Genomic DNA, 13,111 nt, shown 5'->3' with positions numbered 1-13,111 from the left:
ACTACGGAGTGCTTCTTGGGAAGTTGGCTGTTGTTTATAGGAGAGTCAAAGAACATTCTATCAAGCACCGTACCCTGTGAACAACTGCTGTATGACAGTTGACAATACTTGAGTGACAGCGCTGCCATGAGAGAGCCAAAAAACACTGACTCGACTGTTTTCCCACTTGCTCAAGCCTCTCAAGCTTCGATCAGCGTCCCCGACCATGGGCAGATGGCAATATTGGCAGGAATGCCTTCTAGCAACGGTCGTGGCTTCCTCAGCAGCATCAGCTCCGCCTGTAACTTCTCAAACTTGCGTAGCAGTCTCATCACTGATGCATGCCGTGCTAGGTTTCGCAGATCCTCCTTCAGTTCTTACCTTCCCATGACTTGCAAAACTTACTTGCTGCATCTTAGACAACATAATTGACGCCATAGAATCCTATCACAGCCGCCAATTTCTTGCCTCCTTCATGTATTGTCAACAGCGATTCGTTGCGTTTCTTCACGCACTTCTAAGTGTGATATCAAATAGCACCCAAGAGCATCTCCCGCTGATCCCGCATCAAGTGAACGGGACCGATAAGCCCTGGATCGGATGCAGTAACCCATGCGCCAGCATATCGGATTATGTCGCAGTGTCTGAATCTCACCAACCGGATGGACCAGGCTGCACAATCACCTTGGGACATCCTGTACAACGAAAAGCGGACTCAATGCTTGACAGAGATGCAAAGGATACGATCCCGGTCAAGAACGTGGTTGAGCCAGGTCTGAAGCTCACACTGACGATAACAAACATAGAGAGAGGATCTCTGGACTTGCACAATTGCCAGAGTATCTTTGAAGAGCTGATACTCGAGGGGCCCGGCAACCTTCTGCAGCAGGGGACACTACTCGACCGTCCACTGGCTGCTTTTCCAGTTGGAGAGCATTCAGACCAAATTGCAAGCCAGGGCCTCAAACCAAGACAAGTGCATGAAATTCCTCCGGAGGATCAACCTATCAAGACACTTGCAAGCGATCCACACTCCCTGGGATATCATGGGATCCTGGAATACTTGCTTGGAAAGGAGAAAGGAACGAAGACTTCCAAAAGGGCCATCGAGCACTTAAATTCTGTCATGACTCGCACAGAACACAGACGTTCATCCGTGTGTCAGAGCTCTCACAGCCTTGACTCGGATTGTGAGAACATATGTGGCGGGCATAGCTGGAGGGATACCCATATAGCGAAAACCTTCCTGGGCTTTCAGCCAAGGCAGTGCGTAATATGCCACTCCAACACAAATGTTGTTCGGGTGGACAGACGCCGCCCACAGAAGGCAAATGAACTCGATGTGTTCTATAAGATATGCGCAGTCTTCGGGGCGTCAGTCATGGTGGCAACCCTCCTTTACATTCTGCGGGAAATTTACCGACGGCTTCGCGTGCGATACTTGCTGCTTCGAGGCAGGAACCATCGCGATCAACGTGCACCAAGCATAGCCATCAAGACAGGTTGCTCCATTCCAGCCGATGAAATGACAACTCTCATGCCCGAGGCCTCGCGAGCTTGGGAAAGACCCAGTCAAGCATCTGATATGGTGGGTGCCCAAGTTAGTGTGTCTGATTCAGCCACCCAGCAGCGGTATAGACGGTTCACTCCCTCTCAGCGAAACACCCGCAGGAAAGTTCAGGATATCTTTGACTTCGGTTCGTCTCAGGCGTGCAAGAATAATTTGACGACAGAGAGAGGATCCCTGTGCTTCCACCAGCTGCAAACGCGAGTGTGAGGAGGAACGTCGGCATCTGGCAGGCTCCCAAAGGACAACGGTGTGCGGTGAACGAGGAAATGGAGGGCATCACGCACAGCAACGCATTTCTTTTTTAGGATCGGCGCTAGCCCGGTATTCTCGAGGAACGGGGATGTTGACACATTCATACCTGGGATTTGAATCTCGTCGGAGAAGAGTCATGGTGGTCTCGAGCTATGGGAGTTGGTGGCTGCAATAGGACTAGCGAGAATGGCCAGAGACAAGGCCTCGGTTAATATGCGGGTATAAGGACAGACCGGTCTCGACTGTATGCATTAGGAATGGTATCGTTCGTGTGGCCGTTTGTGTCGCCCCAATTTGCCCCAGTATACTTAGGTAGCCCTGTAGATCCGGATCTCGTCGAGCGACATAGGACCAGCCCGTATCTCAGGAACCTTGGGGATAGCCATCTGTGTCAACCTCGTGGCATTGATACGAACCTGAATGTAGGGTTGGCAGATGGGAAGATCTCATTCGGGGGTAAATTGGTTGAGGGATGGGATTGAGGATGGAGGAGACGGAGAGAAGAGAGGGGTCTCGTGACCGGTGATGGATGAATCTGTCTTGCCTCTTTCTCACCTTTCGTCCATCTTCTTCTCTTCTTCGCCGCCAATCGCCTCCTCTCCTTCTCACCTGATCCTTTCTCTATCCATTTCCCCCCTCCATGTGAAAGTGCGACAAGTCTTGAATTAATCTATTTTGCCATTTCCATTGGTGGATCCGGATTAGCCCCCATTTGGCGTTCTTACCGCGGCTGATTCGTGGGAAATGGGGTGACTTGGGCCGTGTGTCGTTGAGAATTTCCTCGAATCTCGACCCCGGATTTCTCCACGATACGACAGCCCCGACAATGGGTCCCGTCTGGGGAATTGCTCCATCCATCTCCATCGCTGGTTTGCAACTCACCCCGGAATCCCCACTCCACTCCACCCTCCCCCTGACTCAAATCCTGGAGACAAGTGTCGGGAAAAACCTGTCAAGGTCGGTTCGTGCATGCACAGGTCCGGGGTCTGGGGGAGCTCTGGCCCCCCGCCTTTCTCCCACCTTTCGCCTCCCACCAGGGTTACGTTCGGTTTAGCGTCCACTCTAAATGCTGCATGGGATGATGCTAGGGCGTAGGATGGCTTGATATAGCGCTTGCCACCTGGCTGCTGGCACGCGGCATGGTAGCTTATCTGCTTATGGTCATCCTGGTTCGAGGTCGGCCGCTTCGCATATTTATACCCACAGCCCGCATCTCCTGCTGCATCTTTTCTTTCCTCCTCTCTTCTGTCTGTGTCTTGCGCTTCTCCCCATCAGTCCTTTGTAGCCCCGGTTGGCTTTAAGAGGTGGCCCTTCAAGACGACCACCTGGTGATATTCACCTATTCGTTCTTGTTTTACCCTCCCTCCATTAGACCGTTTCAGATACCCCGTCGTCAAGATGATTGAGAAATTCATGTCAAAGCGAGCCTACAACTGGTGAGTCTTGCTCCTCAAGCAGGCTATTTGAACTCTCTCTAATAGATCATTCTCCAGGTTCATTTCCTTAGTTGCAGCAGCATGCATGGTGCTTTATGGTTATGATGCCTCTGTCTACAATTCCGTCCAGGGCTCGGACAACTGGACAGCCTACTTCCATAACCCGGACAACAATATGATCGGAGCCGTCAATACAGCCTACACTGTGGGTGCGATCTTCGGAGGTTTCTTCCTCGGTGGTCCCATTGCCGATTTTCTTGGCCGTAAGATCGGAATGGCCATTGGCTGTGTCTTGGTCATTGCTGCCACCTTCATGCAGTGCTGGTCGCCGCGGGGCAGTATTGCTTGCTTCCTTGCGGGACGCTGCATTATCGGTATTGGCCAGGGTATTGCATTGAGTGAGTTACATGCGAGACGTCCTATCAATCCAGGACTGCAGCTAACCGTGTTGTTTTCCAGCTGCCGGCCCTATCTACATCGGTGAACTTGCACCGCCCGAGATCCGCGGAAAGATCATGACCTTCTGGCAGATGTTCTACTCCGTTGGCTCTTTCATCTGCTTCTGGATCAACTATGGCTGCACGAAGCATTCAAAGAACCTGGGAGAGTGGGACTGGAAGCTGGTCGTCATCTTCCAGCTTCTCGTTCCCGTCATTATTCTGGCTATTCTGCCTACCATCCCCGGCTCGCCTCGCTGGTATGTCTAACACTTCTTTTCCCTCTATAGGAATAAGTCTTGCTGACCCTCTCATAGGTATGTCCAGCGTAAAGACGATATTGAGAAGGCGCGCTCGGCTCTCCGCAGAGTCCGCGAGACCGACGAAGAGGTCGAGGAGGAGCTGCTCAAGATCCGGGAAGCCCTCGAATACGAGAAGGAGGCGATCTCCAGCAACTACAGCGCGCTCTGGAAGGACAAGTCCCTCCGCAAGCGTATGGGATTGGCGCTGGTCATCAACGCTGGTCAGCAGATCACCGGACAAGGAACCCTGAACACCTACTCCACCAAGATCTACGAGAAGGTCTTCACGAGCGCCAGCAAGATCGCCCTCATCAACGCCCTCAACGCCACCTTCGGTATCCTGTTCACTCTGAACGCCGTCTGGGTCATCGACCGCTTCGGACGCAAGTTCCTTCTGATTGTCGGTGGTATCGGCATGGGGATCTGCATGATCATCGTCTCTGCGGTCGAGACCGAGACCCCGTCGCCTGGGGGTGCGAAGACGGAGTCGGTGGGTATATCGATCGTGTTCTTGCTGTTCCTGTTCATCTTCTTCTGTAAGTATACCCCCTTGTCTTTGGGTTGCGCACAAGCCCTTTGGGAGCCAGCTACTAACGGGCCACAGACAAACCATCCTGGGGCGCCACCGTCTGGATCTGGACGTCCGAGGTCTTCTCCATGAACGTCCGCGCGCAGGCCGTGGGCATGGCCTCGCAGACGCAGAACGTCGCCAACGCCATCGTGCAGCAGTTCTTCCCCACCTTCCTCAACAACTGCGGGTTCTACGCGTTCTACATGTTCGCGGGCATCAACTTCCTGCTCGCGCTCTTCGTCTGGTTCTTCATTCCGGAGACCAAGCAGGTTCCGCTCGAGGAGATCGACGCGCTCTTCGGCGGCGCCAACCACGTCACGCAGGGCGAGGACCTTTTCGCCCACGAGAAGTCGATGCGCGTGACCAGCGAGAAGCCGTACGCCACGACGGTCGAGGATGCGCGGGTTTAGGTGTGGGGGTGTATAGCTGAGAGAGTTCGCCTGACTAGCTGCACATACGGTATTGTGGTAGCTGGAATAATAGTATTGATGATACCCGGTAGGGAATTGGCCAGAGTGCTCAGTTGCCGTCGCTTGCTCCTTGATCCAAGTGTGCCCATGATATATCTCGCTCCCATCAGCGTAGATAAAGCGTCCTCGCGAGCTTCCGACCAGACTCCAGTTCTATCGCGCTCACGCACTCCCACCGTATGATGGACACCCCCTCTAAATGAAATATATATTCCCACGTAGCACCACCCCACCCATCAGTATTCTTTCCAATGCCACAAATCCCATACCACCTCCGTCCACTCCCGCTTCCACCTGCGTCCTTCGGCTCATGCTCATCTCCACCATCGAACGCCCCACCCCCCAAACTCGCCCGCGAGACTTGTATACCATGCGAGAACCGCTCCGCTGGAGGGGCACGTACCCTCCCCTCCTGACAGCCGCTACCTCCATCACCCTCCACACCCTCCCCACTACCAGTACCAGCATCAGTACCAGCATCACACTCCCAATCCCAAACATGAATCCCTCCGCCCCGATCGCAGTTGCCGTCCCTGAACGCAGACCCCCCGCCCCCATCACCGAGAAGCCGGTACACGGATCGCTTGACCCCGTCCTCTAGAGTGGTATTGCTATCGCTACTGCGTGATGGCCCTGTGGTTTCTGGTTGGTGCGGTGGACTCGGGGGCTGACCCTGAGGCTTGGGGTTTGTTTCAGTTTCTGTTTCGATCTCAGTGTAAAGATACTCGCGCTCGTAGCCTGGCAGGGTGGTGTAGCGTGGTTTGAAGAGAGCGGAGCCGGTGGTTGGTGATTCTGTTTTGGTATCTAATGGTTCCGGTTCTGATAGCGAAGCAGAGGGTTCGTTCTTGTGGGGTCTTGTTGTGGTTGTCGTTGTTGTTCGGGAGAAGTGCCATGCGCCGTGTAGGGCGCGGAAGATGGCTGTTGCTGTTGGCGCTTCGCCAGTGGAGACTGTGCTAGGGGTTGGGGAGAGGGTGGTGGCTAGGGAACTTAGGGTCTTTGTGGGGTTATCGGGTCCTGCCGATGAAGCTGAAGCGGAGAGGTAGGGATATCTAGCCGGTATGACGGGGTCAAGGAGCGGGCGCTGCTGGTCTGAAGCCGAGTCTGAGTCTGAGTCTGGGTTTGGGTTTGGGGTTGGGTCTGGAATAGGCAGGCGAGGAATCCCCAGCTCCCTGGCGAAGGACTCCATGAGGCCGACGTAGTCGCCCATGGGGAACTGGCTCCTGTGTTTGGTCTGGTGGCGGAGGCGGCGCAGTTTCTCCCTGTCGGTTTCGGGTCCGGTTTCCTTTGCGAGGGTAGGGGAGCGGTCTTGTCTCGATTGCTCAGCCGGAGATCTACTCCAGCGCGCGGCCAGACTCCGCGCTTGCATCTCCATGACACCCCAGTAGGGACCGCGGTAGAAGCCCACAAACCCCAGATCCGGGATCTCGGAGTGTGAGGTGCCCTTATTGTCAAGGATGAGGGGGATGAATGCGTCGTCTGGGGCGTATTCGAGAGTCGAGAGGATGGAGGGCGGGAGGAAGGCGAGCGAGTCGCGGGGCGTGAAGCCCGTGGCTAGGATGATGGCAGCGACGTTGTCCAGGATGCTGGATTCTCCGGTTGGGAGGCTGATTCCCACACGTGCGCGTGCGCGATCGTTCGACGAGCTCAGATGGGCGACGCGGCCGATGGTGACCTTGACGGCCCCGGCGCGCACGTATTCCGCGTAGTCGTTGCCGATGGCCACCCAGGAGGGTTGCAGCTCCGAATCCTCCGGACAGACGCCAAAGCTCCCGATCCGTGCGTACTCGCTGCCCAGCAGCTGGCGGAACCAGGCATTCGATCTGGAGATCTGGTCCGGCGCGAGCGGGCCGACAGCGTACTCGATCTGGCCGGGGGGACGACGGGCACGATCGTAGAAGACGAGGTCGAGGGGGAGGAAATTCACCGCCGTCCCGGGGGCTTCTTGGTCGGGAGATGTGTGGGGTAAGTAGGTCGGCACCATCCAGAACGGACGTGAGCAGATGTGATGGACTTCGAGCGGCGCATGGCCAGGAGTCGAAGAAGAAGAAGAAGAAGAAGAAAGATGCAAGGCCACCGCCGACGCAGCCTCGACGCCCGACATACTGCCCCCCACGACCACTAATTTCCCTCCAGCATCAACATCAGCATCAGCATCACCAGATCCCCCAACCCGAACCCGGTCCAACAACCCCTGCACATCCTCCATCTCCTGCACCGCAGAACTATGCACCATCTCCCCCTCGAACCCAGAGATAGGGATATCCAGCCCCACCGGCCGAGCAAAGTACCCCGACGCGACAACGAGGTAATCAAACCGCTCCGTCCGCGTACCGGTATCATCCCTACAACAACCACAACAACAACAAGTCAGCAATCCCCCAACCCCTCGAATTCGCGAAAAGAACAGCATACTAACCCTCCCTGCACCCACTCCACCACCCACCCTACCCCAAAATCCCCCCGCTCAACCCGTACAACCTCACACCCCAACCTCACCACCCCCGCCCCCTCCCGCAAAAGAAACCGCTCCGCATACGTGTCCAAGTACCTGCGCACCTGCCTCGCCTCCGGAAACATCGGCACCTCATCACCCTCCCCGAGGACGCTCTCCCACCCCAGATCCGAGAACGCGACCGTGTACCGACTGAGATTCGTGCGCATGGCGGGGTTCACGAAGCCTCTGGTTTTTCGGCGAGTCTGGGTCTGGGTCTGAGTCTGGGTCTGAGCCTGATGCAGAGCGGTGTCTGCTCCGTCTGTCGCAGGGCAAGCCCACAGCCCGCCGATGCGGGTGGTTTTCTCGAAGATTGTGGGGAGGAAGAAGCCCCCGGGGGCATTGTGGAGGAGGGTTTTGGCGGTGACGAGGCCGGAGGGGCCGGCTCCTGGGTTTATTGTGTTAGTATAGTATAGTATTTGGGGGGAGGGTGAGGGGAGGGGGGAGTTGAGGTTGACGGGGGAAGGGTGTGTACCGATGATGGCTACTTTCTTCGGAGCGTGGGAGTGGGGCATGATTGTACAGTAGCAGCGGAGGAGGAGGAGGAAGTGGTGGTGTTGAGGCGAGGGGAGGAGGTGATTGATGATAACTTAGTAGATAGTAGATAGTCTTGTCCTGGAGATAAGAAGTCGGCGAGGGGAGGAGGGATTGACCTTCACTTAGGTTACCCCGCACTATACTCACGGCACTAACTATCCATCCCCGCTTGGGGGAAAAATTATGCAGGTTGCGGTGCTGACGGCACGGAGGGCACCACAGATATTAAGTCTCGTTTGTGGTAAGAGGCAAGTTTATTTTGTTCATTTATTCTCTATCAGTATTGGTGTAGATAGTATCTAGATTGCCACAAAATAAACACCAAAAAAAACAGGAACCAAGTGTGTCGTTACATTCATTCCAAGTACAAGTCCCATGCTAATGTGGAAGCAAAGCGATGATATGTGCATAATGTACAGCCGTATCTCAGGGCTGAAGCAGGAGGTTGATAATGATGATGGTAGGAGGTGTATGTGGGAGTGAGAAGCATTCACTCCGGAACAGGGTATATCGTTCATCATTCCTTTGTCACAGGACATGATTGGGGGGGGGGTTTGAAGTTGAAGACGAGATGTCGGTTCGTGATGGACCTGACCCAAGGAGCTCCATCACGGATGATACCTCAATTCGTCGGGGAAAGGCACCGTGCAAGCACCGTGACGCTCACAGACGGTGCTGCAGCGGCGAAGCAGGAGCCGGAGTCTCCACGGCCGGGGAGGCCAGGGGCGTGTACGAAGCGGACGGCGAGACGTCCGTCAAATTCAACCGAGTGACGAGCTTCTTCCACGACTCGAGACCGCGCAGCGCGTGCTGCTTGGGGGTATCAGGGTGGGGGTCGGCGAGGGTGCGGGAGAAGAGCTCCAAGGAAACCCAGCCCTCGAAGCCGGTATCGAAGAAGGCCTGGGCGACCTCCTGGACGGGCAGATAGCCGCCGCGGTCCTCCTCGAAGGCGAACAGGCGGGCGTTGCGCGACCAGTTCATGCGGGTGGGCTGGCCGGGGACGTGGAAGGGGTGGGACTCGTCGAGGGGGGCGGTCAGGCGCTCGCCGTCGACGATCTGGATGTAGAAGACCTTTTTGACGTCGACGCAGGCGCGCAGCTTGGCCAGCGAGGCGGCCAGGTCGGCCTCGGCGTTGGGCGTCTTGCCGCTGGGGTGCGCCGGGTCCGCGTACACACGCCCGGCCAGGTTGAAGGTGTCCAGACACAGCCCGAAATTGGGCCGGTCCACCTGCTGCACCACCTCCCACGAGGCGTCCCACGTGTCGACGTGGTTGCCCCAGCACAGGGCTTCGTAGACGAAGCGGAAGGGCGGCGACTGCTGCAAGCCCAGATCGGCGACCCGCTGCAGGTCGGCCACGATCACGCTGCGGTCGCCCGTCGTGCGCAGCTTGCCCGTCGCCGGGTCCGCCAGGAGGAAGTTGGACGGGATCTGGATCAGGTCCGTGTCGAGGATGCGCGCCAGCTCGAACCACCGCGGTAGCTTCTCGGTCACCATGCGCTCCGACTCCTCGCGGTCCAGCAGCCCCTCGTAGAAGGAGAAGGGCTGCAGGCAGATGATGGTCAGCCCCAGCGAGTCGCACAGCCGGCGCACCTGCTTGGCGGCCGCCGTGTGGTCGCCCTGGAACAGCGTTTTGGCAAAGTGGTCGAGATCGTCGAAGAACAGCTCAATGCCCTCGTAGCCGTGCAGAGCAGCCTGGTGCAGCTTGCCGGAAAGACTGTGAATGCCCGGTCGACCCAGCGACATCGAGGCAATTCCCAAACGGTTCGGCATGTTGTGCGATGTAAATGAGATGTGTTGGATGGGGGGGAGTGAGGGAAAGAACGGAAAGGGCAGCAGAGAACTTGGGAAGAGGAAACAGATGAGAGCAGCAGCAGGATGGATCTATATTATGACCTGTCGAGAAGATATGATGTGATAGATACGAATCCGTAAGATGTTATCGTGACGGAATGGACGAATGAACGGGCCGCGTCACCTATTTCTAAGCGTTTCGATTCAGGGGGGGGGGAAATAGCGAAAGAGAAAGTGCTAAAAAAGCAATTTGTTGATAAAGCGCAAATAATGGCCGAGGGAAGGTTCATGTATTGGGGCAGATGCCTTATACTCTTTCCCACAATAATGGAGACCATCCAGGAGGGCGAGATCCATTCTTGCAGGGCCTGGGGAAGAATGATTGTCAGCAGAATCAGTTAGGGCTGTTTGTTCTCTCTGCCTGGAGGGAAGAATAGAAAGGGTCAGTGGTCAGTGACGGGCGGGCGGGCGGGAAAGCGCTTTGCCCAGCCACTTCCTCACCTGCATTTATCCGTCCGTCACACAATAGTGCGGCAGTGGCTTCGGGAGACTGCGGGATGACGGCCTCCTTCCTCATTCCCTTTTCAACCCTTTATCCCCCGTCCATCTGTGGTACTCTCTCACGTTTTTGTCTTCCGGATTGTGGGAGACCAGGCACCTAAATGTTCTTACTGTTTCTTGGTTTCACGGTCAGTCTAACCTGGCTCTTTCGCTCGTTATCGCCCCTGAAACCGCCACCGCCATCGTGTCTAAACCTTGACGTTACACACTCTCGGGTCGCTTGCCTTGGCCATGGCACTGCCAAGGTCATACCAAGCGATGCTTCACCGCTCCCAACCAATAGAGTTTTCATGGCCCAAGATCTGATACGACGGGCAATCAAAAGGAATCGAACCAGGTATGTCATAAACAATAGGTATGTTGACTATCTAAACAATCGTGATATCCAAGACAATACAAAGAAATACATTAACAATCATTCGCAGGTCATTGTAGCCCGCCAGGCTGAAATGATAAGGAGCAAAATCGAAATCCAAAAGTAAGGCTTTAGACCTTGGTCGCCGTGTCTTCCACCTGGTGCACCTCGGACTTGGTGAAGCCGGACTCCTCCAGGTCGCGGCGGAACCGCTCTTCGTCCTCGCGCATCTGCTCCAGAACGACGCCGTGCGCCTTCCACACAGGCTGGATCTCGAACAGGGGATCCATGTTCTCTAACGGAACACCCTTTGTCTCGGGTATCAGGAAGAACACAAAGATGAACGAAAGAATCATCAAGGACGCGAAGAAGAAGTACACGCCATACTCCATCTTCTCAAACATCTGCGGGGTGAACCGCGAGATGAGGAAGTTCCAGAGCCAGTTGGATCCGGCGGCACAGGCTTGAGCCAGCGACCGCACATTGGGGTCAAACATTTCCTTCATTGGCCGGTTAGCGTTGTTCAGTCGGCAGTGGAGCAGCAGGGGGAGCTTACCGAGTTGATCACCCAGGGAGTACCGTTCCAGGTGGGGGTGTAGAACGCCGTCCACAGGTAGAAGAAGAAGATGGCAGCGATGCCGCCGCCGTTCAGCGACTGGGTGTTGTTGTTCACAGGATCCGCGATCTTGATGTACGCGCCAATGATCCACATACACACGGAACCGCCAATGGCACCGATCAGCAGGAGGTTGCGTCTTCCCACACGGTCGATCAGCCAGAGGAGCCAGACGAAAGTCACTACGGTCTTGACCACCCCGAAAATGCCCGTGGTCAGCAGACTCGAGTTGGTGCCCTTCAGGCCGATCGATTTGAACACGGTAGGGGAGTAGTAGTTGATGGCGTTGATGCCCGAGCCGTTCTGCCAGAAGAAGAGCATGCTGCCGAGGAACAGCCGGTACAGGATCTTCTTGTTGGTCCAGACGGCCTTGAAGGGCTTCCAGAAGCCCAGTCCGATCGTGTTCCGCTGGGCTTCAATGGACTGGTCGATGGCACCAATCTCTTCCATCATGTAGATGTGGTCCTCGGGGATCTGGCGGATCCAGCAGAGGTTCTTGATGGCCTCCTCGCGCCTCCCGCGGAGGAACAGCCAGCGCGGAGACTCCCGAACAAAGACGATACCGATGAGGAGCAGACCCGCAGGAATCAGCTGCACGGCAAAGGGGATGATCCATTGCTTGTGGCTGGGAGCCAGCGTCTCACTGACACCATACTGTTTCCGCATGATTAGCCCGAGTCCAGTAAAAATAGACGTAGATAAGACTCACGTTGATCCAGAAGCCAACCAGGCCACCGATTTGCCACCCCAGCTCATAGACACCAACCAACCGACCGCGGATGGCAGGCGGGGCCAGTTCGGAGATGTAGATGGGCGTGATGTTAGACCCCGCGCCTACGCCAATTCCAGCCAGGACACGGCCAGCGTAGAGAAGGCCCAGACCCCGGTCGCCGTTGACACCCAGCATCAAGCCCGCCCCCAGAATGAAGACCAGCGCAGAAGCGAGCAGGCCCCACTTCCTACCCCAGAAATGCCCGATCGGGTACGCAAAAAATGCTCCGAAGAAGGCCCCGGCTTGGTAGCAGGAGACGATGTTGGCACTGACCAGATTCTGGGTGGCTGTGGACATAGAAGCCCAGTCGAACTCGTCCTTGAAGGACTGCAGCGACAGCGTTGTCCCAATGAAGGCACTGTCGTATCCGATCATGCATGATGTGAACGAGGCGACCGCCGCCAGGAGATAGATTCTCCAGTTGTAGACCTCCTTAGGCGTCGGCCTGTCCTCGACCATTGAAAGAATTCCCATGATGGATGATGATCACCCCTGGGGCTAGACACTTGTTTATACCTGTGCCTTGTTGAGGGAGGAGTAAAGACGAAGAAGGCTAGGGGGAGGAGGAAACAGAGACTGTGAGCGAGAAGAAGGGATAGAAGGTAACGAGCTAGGCGAGAAGTGTTTGAGGGTCTTGGTGATCGGAGAGAGATGTTGGTGATGGTGAGAAGGAAACAGATCCTGCTCCTCGAGGAAGTGGGCTTATATAGCTCAGACTACCTTCCCCAGTCTAAGCAAAATCCGGGGTGCGGAGGGAGGCAAAACTCAGGCAAATCAAAACCCCAGATATCCAAGGACTACACCAGAGAAAGTATCGTGGGAAAACGATGGAGCGGGAAAACGATCCACGCGCAGAGTAAACACGCCCAGCGAATTTGCAGCCAGCAGCCAGCAGCCAGCAGAGAGCAACCAAAGGCAAGCCAAGGGAATGGGAAGGAGAAGCGCAAAGTCTGTCACCACGTGTGCCGGCG

The 13,111-nt window shown here is 55.9% G+C and overlaps 6 protein-coding genes across 6 annotated transcripts; 3 read left to right on the top strand and 3 right to left on the bottom strand.

The window, feature by feature from the left end:
• Positions 1-291: 291 nt before the first annotated feature.
• Positions 292-1,907, top strand: BO72DRAFT_254306 (uncharacterized protein). Its single transcript, XM_040940066.1, has one exon. It carries the CDS (start codon positions 455-457, stop codon positions 1,754-1,756), a length of 1,302 nt encoding a protein of 433 aa, XP_040796987.1. The 5' UTR covers positions 292-454; the 3' UTR covers positions 1,757-1,907.
• Positions 1,908-2,932: 1,025 nt separating this feature from the next.
• On the top strand, positions 2,933-5,040 carry BO72DRAFT_254309 (putative MFS sugar transporter). Its single transcript, XM_040940067.1, has 5 exons — positions 2,933-3,237; positions 3,295-3,635; positions 3,697-3,934; positions 3,992-4,512; positions 4,581-5,040. The coding sequence occupies exons 1-5, from the start codon at positions 3,200-3,202 to the stop codon at positions 4,955-4,957; spliced, it is 1,515 nt and encodes a 504-aa protein (XP_040796986.1). The 5' UTR covers positions 2,933-3,199; the 3' UTR covers positions 4,958-5,040.
• On the bottom strand, positions 4,691-8,136 carry BO72DRAFT_489379 (uncharacterized protein). Its single transcript, XM_040948086.1, has 3 exons — positions 7,984-8,136; positions 7,434-7,896; positions 4,691-7,359 (listed from the first exon to the last, which is right to left on the bottom strand). Exons 1-3 carry the CDS (start codon positions 8,021-8,023, stop codon positions 5,124-5,126), a joined length of 2,739 nt encoding a protein of 912 aa, XP_040796985.1. The 5' UTR covers positions 8,024-8,136; the 3' UTR covers positions 4,691-5,123.
• A 530-nt stretch (positions 8,137-8,666) lies between these two features.
• BO72DRAFT_413649 (sugar phosphate isomerase/epimerase family protein) lies at positions 8,667-9,815 on the bottom strand (the record flags this gene model as incomplete). Its single annotated transcript, XM_040942510.1, has 1 exon — positions 8,667-9,815. The coding sequence occupies one exon, from the start codon at positions 9,813-9,815 to the stop codon at positions 8,709-8,711; it is 1,107 nt and encodes a 368-aa protein (XP_040796984.1). The 3' UTR covers positions 8,667-8,708.
• A 601-nt stretch (positions 9,816-10,416) lies between these two features.
• Positions 10,417-10,959, top strand: BO72DRAFT_254280 (uncharacterized protein). The gene has a single exon (XM_040940065.1). It carries the CDS (start codon positions 10,499-10,501, stop codon positions 10,877-10,879), a length of 381 nt encoding a protein of 126 aa, XP_040796983.1. The 5' UTR covers positions 10,417-10,498; the 3' UTR covers positions 10,880-10,959.
• On the bottom strand, positions 10,884-12,614 carry BO72DRAFT_388179 (sugar porter family MFS transporter; the record flags this gene model as incomplete). The annotated part of the gene is made up of 3 exons (XM_040941706.1): positions 10,884-11,252; positions 11,309-12,022; positions 12,078-12,614. 3 exons carry the CDS (start codon positions 12,612-12,614, stop codon positions 10,884-10,886), a joined length of 1,620 nt encoding a protein of 539 aa, XP_040796982.1.
• Positions 12,615-13,111: the final 497 nt, after the last annotated feature.

This window comes from Aspergillus fijiensis (genome assembly GCF_003184825.1).
Source record: "Aspergillus fijiensis CBS 313.89 unplaced genomic scaffold BO72scaffold_66, whole genome shotgun sequence".
Lineage (NCBI taxonomy): Eukaryota > Fungi > Ascomycota > Eurotiomycetes > Eurotiales > Aspergillaceae > Aspergillus > Aspergillus fijiensis.
This window is presented reverse-complemented; position numbering and strand designations above follow the sequence as displayed.

Coding starts and splice junctions, on each gene's coding strand:
- BO72DRAFT_254306 (XM_040940066.1), top strand. CDS start 455: ATGTATTGTCAACAGCGATTCGTTGCGTTTCTTCACGCACTTCTAAGT.
- BO72DRAFT_489379 (XM_040948086.1), bottom strand. CDS start 8,023: ATGCCCCACTCCCACGCTCCGAAGAAAGTAGCCATCATCG. Junction 7,897..7,983: donor GAAGAAAGTAGCCATCATCG/GTACACACCCTT, acceptor CAATAAACCCAG/GAGCCGGCCCCTCCGGCCTC. Junction 7,360..7,433: donor GTGGAGTGGGTGCAGGGAGG/GTTAGTATGCTG, acceptor TGGTTGTTGTAG/GGATGATACCGGTACGCGGA.
- BO72DRAFT_254280 (XM_040940065.1), top strand. CDS start 10,499: ATGTTCTTACTGTTTCTTGGTTTCACGGTCAGTCTAACCTGGCTCTTT.
- BO72DRAFT_254309 (XM_040940067.1), top strand. CDS start 3,200: ATGATTGAGAAATTCATGTCAAAGCGAGCCTACAACTG. Junction 3,636..3,696: donor TGGCCAGGGTATTGCATTGA/GTGAGTTACATG, acceptor GTTGTTTTCCAG/CTGCCGGCCCTATCTACATC. Junction 4,513..4,580: donor GTTCCTGTTCATCTTCTTCT/GTAAGTATACCC, acceptor AACGGGCCACAG/ACAAACCATCCTGGGGCGCC.